Source organism: Perca flavescens, chromosome 7 (assembly GCF_004354835.1).
Source record: "Perca flavescens isolate YP-PL-M2 chromosome 7, PFLA_1.0, whole genome shotgun sequence".
NCBI classification, from domain to species: Eukaryota; Metazoa; Chordata; class Actinopteri; order Perciformes; family Percidae; genus Perca; species Perca flavescens.
This window is the reverse complement of record NC_041337.1, coordinates 37,865,328-37,872,428: the sequence shown is the minus strand read 5'-3', so window position 1 is coordinate 37,872,428 and position 7,101 is coordinate 37,865,328. Positions and strand designations below refer to the sequence as shown.

General features: G+C 45.6%; 2 protein-coding genes across 2 annotated transcripts in view; both read left to right on the top strand.

Moving 5' to 3' along the window:
• LOC114558605 (hepatic lectin-like) overlaps positions 1–635 on the top strand; it is a 3,928-nt gene extending 3,293 nt beyond the window's left edge. Inside the window, exon 3 of the mRNA XM_028582670.1 lies at positions 341–635. Coding sequence (XP_028438471.1) covers positions 341–571 — 231 coding nt within the window. The 3' untranslated portion in view covers positions 572–635. The remainder of the gene's footprint in view (positions 1–340) is intronic.
• Positions 636–2,409: 1,774 nt separating this feature from the next.
• Positions 2,410–4,899, top strand: LOC114558604 (C-type lectin TsL-like). The gene is made up of 4 exons (XM_028582669.1): positions 2,410–2,479; positions 3,115–3,453; positions 3,754–3,848; positions 4,765–4,899. Exons 1-4 carry the CDS (start codon positions 2,410–2,412, stop codon positions 4,897–4,899), a joined length of 639 nt encoding a protein of 212 aa, XP_028438470.1.
• Positions 4,900–7,101: the final 2,202 nt, after the last annotated feature.

Here is a 7,101-nt window from a genome sequence, read left to right as displayed (position 1 = left end):
CTCCTCCCAGCTGGACATCCCTCCACCTAGTCCTGGGTGACACTGACATTGAAACATAGAAACAACTAATGCAGTAAAACAAAGTAAAACATCACAAAACAGTATTTACAACAACAGAGATTTATGTTCTCGAGAAGCTAATTGAACAACATGATATCATGACTTCATGTAAACATACACACCACTTTCTAAAGCCAAGTGGTGCGTGAGCATCAAGACTCCACCTAGTCCTGGGTCTTCCCCGAGACCTCCTCCCAGCTGATTAGGTAAACATATGGTCTTCAACAAAAAGCTTGAGCAGAGTCTGATTCTTTATATCACAATCAAATATTGCTTTCAGAGAGCCTGGATAGGACTTAATGCTGACAGCTGGACGTGGTCACTGTCTAACACAAGTTTCTACAAACCCGGGGAGACGGAGTTCAGACTATGGGGGGATGGAGAACCAAACATTGGATACAATGACAAAGCCTGCACAGGGATGTATCCTAATGGACTCTGGTATGACTATGATTGTTACAGCAAGACGTATCCAGTCTGCGCAGATGTCAAAGGTGAGAATATTAACTAGTGAAGGTTCTCTTCTCTGCTTCTCTTTGCCTCTTTGTTTTCATTATTCAGGCCTCTGTAGGATCAGTCAGTCACTCCGACAAAAAGCAGCTTTCACACAGGTTAGTGCCGTTCAAACAGATTTACAGCTGACTGAGCAACAGATAAGAAGACGTGAAGACGTGAGCAGTAAAGCTCAGTGGTTTATCAGCATAGATTCAATTCAATTTCAATTCAATTCAATTTTATTTATAGTATCAAATCATAACAAGAGTTATCTCAAGACACTTTACCGATAGAGTAGGTCTAGACCACACTCGATAATTTACAAAGCCCCAACAATTCCAACAATTACAGTAATTCCCCCAAGAGCAAGCAGTGCGACAGTGGGGAGGAAAAACTCCCTCCTGGGAAGAAACCTCGGACAGACCCAGGCTCTTGGTAGGCGGTGTCTGACGGGCCTGTTGGGGGTGTGATGAACAGTGGCAATAATAGTCAAATTAATAATGGAACAGTGACTTCAAATGGTAGTCGTAGTAGTTCATGTCATATCAGGGCGCTGCAGGGCATTACAGGATGTAGCGTGGCCCAGCAGAGCATGGATGGACGTAGCAGGAAGCAGCAAGGTTCAGCAGGAAGCTGCAGGGTTCAGCAGGAAGCAGCAGGGTTCAGCAGGAAGCAGCAGGAAGCAGCAGGAAGCAGCAGGGTTCAGCAGGAAGCTGCAGGGTTCAGCAGGAAGCAGCAGGAAGCAGCAGGGTTCAGCAGGAAGCAGCAGGGTTCAGCAGGAAGCTGCAGGGTTCAGCAGGAAGCAGCAGGAAGCAGCAGGAAGCAGCAGGGTTCAGCAGGAAGCAGCAGGGTTCAGCAGGGTTCAGCAGGAAGCAGCAGGGTTCAGCAGGAAGCAGCAGGGTTCAGCAGGAAGCTGCAGGGTTCAGCAGGAAGCTGCAGGGTTCAGCAGGAAGCTGCAGGGTTCAGCAGGAAGCAGCAGGGTTCAGCAGGGTTCAGCAGGAAGCAGCAGGGTTCAGCAGGAAGCAGCAGGGTTCAGCAGGAAGCTGCAGGGTTCAGCAAGAAGCTGCAGGGTTCAGCAGGAAGCAGCAGGGTTCAGCAGGGTTCAGCAGGAAGCTGCAGGGTTCAGCAGGAAGCAGCAGGGTTCAGCAGGGTTCAGCAGGAAGCTGCAGGGTTCAGCAGGAAGCAGCAGGGTTCAGCATGAAGCAGCAGGGTTCAGCAGGAAGCAGCAGGGTTCAGCAAGAAGCTGCAGGGTTCAGCAAGAAGCTGCAGGGTTCAGCAGGAAGCAGCAGGGTTCAGCAGGGTTCAGCAGGAAGCAGCAGGGTTCAGCAGGAAGCTGCAGGGTTCAGCAAGAAGCTGCAGGGTTCAGCAGGAAGCAGCAGGGTTCAGCAGGGTTCAGCAGGAAGCAGCAGGGTTCAGCAGGAAGCAGCAGGGTTCAGCAGGAAGCTGCAGGGTTCAGCAGGAAGCAGCATGACATTGCAGGGCACCGCTGAGCTCAGCAGGGAGTGCAGCAGGACCACGGTGACAGCTGGAACCAGGATCTTGGTGCCAACGTTCTCCAAGGAAATACGCTGGGGGAAAAAACATAAGGACTCCAGCATCACCACCGGAGGAAGACATATTAGAGTCCAACCCAGTCTCACGGCAGTTCGTGTAAATGTCAACATTATTCTTAATCTATTGATACGTGTTCACAGAGACGTTTTTCTCATTTCTTTACGTGTAAATGTGAAGTTATTTTTCTGGTGTTCACGGAGACGTTTTTCTCGTTTTTTACGAGAGGCGGCCGAAAAGGACGCTCCATAAACCGGGAGGCGCCCGCGAGGCGGACCGCTGGGGAGGCGCCACAAAAACGGGATGGCGGAGGTTGGGTTTAGGAAAAGCCTTACGGGAAAAGGGCGCCTTAAACGCCGGGAGAAGCGCCACAGTAACACGCGCGACAAAACACCCAAAAAAGCGGCACGCGGGAGGCGATCCCCGCTCGCCCGGGTGAAAGTCCTGTGTTGTTTGACCCGTCCACCACCCCGACCAACCTCCCTACGCGGATTTTCAGCTTTTTATATCACTCCCTACCATTTTCGTGCTGTGGCCACAAAATATGCTTCCCATTGAAATACATTACTTCACATTTTCGTGTTGTCCGCCACGTAAAAACCGACAAAAACGTCTCCGTGAACACGTATCAATAGATTACAATAACGTCACATTTACACAAACTGCCATGAGACCGGGCTGTAGATTATATTATATTAAAGAGATTAGACTCGTACATGTTCACGTTTACACATCTTACAATATAAACTAGAATGTGTATTTAATAACCCTGAGAAAATATTCATGCAGTATGTTGAGAAACATTAAGCCCAAACTCTATTGGTTTGTAGATTTAAGGAAGACTGTTGAGACATAAAGTTATTAATTAGTTTATTGATGTGGTTCTTCATATCTCAGTGGATTTATTTTATATAAACTATATATATTATAAAGACATGAATCGTAGATGTGGATGGATGGGAGGTTGTATGTTATGCAGCCTCTACACACTCTCTTCTTCATTTTCAGGGTCAGATGTGACTTTTGTCATTGTCCCCACCCGTATGACATGGCCTGAAGCCCAGGGCTACTGCAGAGATCACCGCACAGACCTGGCCAGTGTGAGGAACATGACAGAGAACCAGAAGGTTCAGGAGGCGGCTAGAGGAAATTATGTCTGGATCGGCCTTTCCAGAGACTCCTGGAAGTGGTCAGATGGAAGTAACTCCTCATTCAGCTTCTGGAAGAAAGGCCAACCTGATAACAACAACGGGAACAAGACTTGTGTGGCTGCAGACTTCAGCCAATCAGGAGCCTGGGAGGACTGGCCCTGTGACATGGAGAGAGCGTTCATTTGCTACGGTCCAGGTGAGTGCTAACCCGGGATTCAAACAGCTTTTACATTTAGATTCAGATTTACTTTAGCATCACATCAGAATGACACAAAAACAAGAGAAAACATCAGGTTGTGGAGAGTAAATGTGAACATGATGATGTGGATCATTTCCACGGCATAGTTAGTAAAGTTAGCATGCAGTGGTGATCAGCTGCAGATGATAAGTTTGTGTTGAATCTATTGTTTGAACTGACGATGAGGAATGAACAGGATGATGATTATTATCCACACAGAAATGTTTGAACTCATAAAGTTTGTTTGCTTTTTCAAAGTGGTTTCAAAGAAAGTGATGATGAAAGTGAAGTTTGAGAACAAGAAGAATCTGGATCTGAATGACCCTGCTGTGATGGAGGCCATGCTGAAGCAGGTAAATCAGGTTTTATACTGTTGTGCTAAAACAGAAAAACCAAATGACTCTTAAAAGCAAATTAAAAGAAGATAAAACCTTATTCACCTTCCAGCATTAAATAAACTGTTAAAGAAATACTTAGAATAACAAATACAGCTAAATAAGAACATTTAAAGAGTCTAGTAGTGGCACTCTGAGGGAGAATTAAGACTAATTATGTATCAAAACAGCTTCTATCTGACACCAAACGCACCAGAAAAATGTACAAATACAATCCATCAATCTGAGAAAAGTATGAACAAGAGAATAAAGTATATATGATGCCAGAGCAGGGGGAATGAGAGGGGGAAACATCAGAGCAGGGGGAATTAGAGGGGAAAACACCAGAGCAGGGGGAAAAAACACCAGAGCAGGGGGAATCAGAGGGGAAACACCAGAGCAGGGGGAATCAGAGGGGGAAACACCAGAGCAGGGGGAATTAGAAGGGAAAACACCAGAGCAGGGGGAATTAGAGGGGAAAACACCAGAGCAGGGGGAATGAGAGGGGGAAACACCAGAGCAGGGGAATGAGAGGGGGAGAACACCAGGGGAGGAATGAGAGGGGAAACACCAGAGCAGGGGGAGCAAATTAGAAGGGAAACACCAGAGCACCAGAGCAGGGGGAATGAGAGGGGAAACACCAGAGCAGGGGGAATTAGGGGAAAACACCAGAGCAGGGGGAATGAGAGGGGGAAACACCAGAGCAGGAGGAATGAGAGGGGGAGAACACCAGAGCAGGAGGAATGAGAGGGGGAAACACCAGAGCAGGAGGAATGAGAGGGGGGAAACATAGCAGAAGATATTTCTTTTTAAACCAACAACAGCGATATAAATGTGGCCTGACAGTGCAGGATGTGATGAGTCTCTCTGTTAGTGATGTTGTTTTGTGTCTCAGCTGAAACAGAAGCTGAGGGCCCAGGGGCTGGACGACAACATCAAACTGAGCTGGAGGAAGCAGGCTGATGGAAAAGTCTTCCACAAGGAAGACAAGAAGACCAACAAGAGGAGGAGGAAGAGGGAGGAGCTGTAATGTTGAGTTGCTGCGTCTGTTTTCATCAGAGAAAAGTCTGGTTCTTTCCTCAAAGATGTGACGGAGCAGAATAGAGCTGCCCCAATCAGCTGATTCATCCATTATTCTCTTAAGTGACAATAACTTATATGTAATGAATAGTTTAGTTTTCATTTATTATTGTTGTAGTGATTCTTACATATTTTATTTTAGGCTACATAACATTTTACTCAACTAAAATATGCATCCCAGCTTCCGTACATACGTCTTATTCTGTAAATGTTGCCGAATAGGGTTGGGTACCAAGACCCGGTACTAATACGGCACCGGTGCCTAAACGACCGGTATCTACCGGACCAAATTGCAATGCAGATTTCCGTGCCTCATTTCGGTGCCAATTAAATGCCTTTTGCGCTGCTCTCTGATGCTCCGAAACACACGTTTAGAGGCATCACCGCTGCATGTGATACTAGTTAACACTACACCTGGCAGCAGGTAACGTTAGCCTACCGTTAGCTAGTTAACACTACACTTGGCAGCAGCTAACGTTAGCCTACCGTTAGCTAGTCTGTCTGAAAAACAACACAGACGTTCAGTATATGTTCAGGCACCGTTTAGGCATCGGCACCGTTTCAAAAGTATCATTTTAGCACCGGTATCGGAAAAAAACCAAACTATACAGTACCTAACCCTAATGCCGAACATCAAGAGAGATCTTGAGTTTCCGTAGAGTAGCTATGGATTACAAATACTAAACAGAAAAAGAACATTCTCCAGGTTCAGAAAGTAAATGTACCTTAAGAAATGTTTCCAACAGTCAAAAGACCAACATCAGCATATTATTATCAGTAGGAGCTCAATGGCAGCACCTCAGTCCGTAGGGAATGCTAGGGAGGGTCGCTAGTTCAAGTCTCAAGTCCCCATATGGATCAAAGTACAGAGTGTGGATTGGTAGCTGGAGAGATGCCAGTTCACCTCCTGGGCACTGCCATGGTGCTCTTGAGCAAGGCACCGTAGCCCTCCCCAACCTCTCATGGTGCTGGTCCAGCACTGGCAGCACACTCTGACATCTCTCCATTTGTGCATGAATAGGTCCTGAGCATGTGTGTATTTCAGTAATTTCCACACTGAGGATCAATAAAAAGTATAAAATTACCAATAAATTAATATTAACAATATAAATGAAGGCTTATTTAGACCTATGAGTGATTTTGATAGAATAATTTAGACTTCCATAGACTGGTACCTTCATTATAAAGCTCTAATATGTTTTGCAGCTCCAGACAGATTTCTATTTTGGGGGAGGGGGGCCAAAGATGTCTCTGTTGATAGTAACGGTTGATGACCTCTGGATTATTACAACTGTTTTAATCAATTCATACTTTTAGGTATAACAGAAACACTGAATATATTCCAGCTCTCAGCTTCTTGAACATGAAGATTTGATGCTTTTCTTTGTTATATTTGATCATAAACATAGGTGATAGAATGATTATATAGAGTATTTCACACTGTTCCTTATGGTCTCCTAATGGGGTATGTAACATTGGTTGGGCTGAAAATGGCCTGGTTGATATTTTATTGGCCCTTATCCATCCCTGTGTTTTGGCCCTATTTGTAACAAGAGATTTTCTTCCAAATATGGTATGCTCGTGAATATTTAGATGAGCTGCGTGCTGATTGGTTGAGCGAATTGCCATAGGCAGACATTAGATATGCGCGCTGATTGGTTGAGCGAATCCCCAATACACACACATTAGAGAAGCGACAGAATCTCATATTCCAGACACTGCAATGTTTCATTACCAAATTCACTTCTGAGACTTTTTTATGTGAGAAATCAACTATATAAAGCTCAAATATGGGCCGTTTTACGAAAATTGATGGCTAATTGCAAATATGGTAAAACTGTGTGTCGGACTTCGCCGCCCGGCCAGCCTTCCTTCACAGAGCCCGGCCTGCTGTGAGCTCCGTTAGGCTGGCAGCCCTGACAGAGCTCCAGGGGCCTGTAACTCCCCTCTTCCTGCTAGCTAAATGGCCCGTTGTGTGAGAGGGAGAGCGAGGTCAGCGAGCTTGTTACACCAGCAATCTCAACTCTTACCACATGTTACACATAATTTCACGCCACTTAGCTATACAACATATACCTAAATGTCTTATAAAGCTAACAACGGTGTCCGATTTCAAGTTAATGAATATTTGTGAGCTGTAAGGGTTTCGTTA

Coding starts and splice junctions, on each gene's coding strand:
- LOC114558604 (XM_028582669.1), top strand. CDS start 2,410: ATGGCGGAGGTTGGGTTTAGGAAAAGCCTTACGGGAAAAGGGCGCCTT. Junction 2,480..3,114: donor ACGCCGGGAGAAGCGCCACA/GTAACACGCGCG, acceptor CTTCATTTTCAG/GGTCAGATGTGACTTTTGTC. Junction 3,849..4,764: donor TGGAGGCCATGCTGAAGCAG/GTAAATCAGGTT, acceptor TTTGTGTCTCAG/CTGAAACAGAAGCTGAGGGC.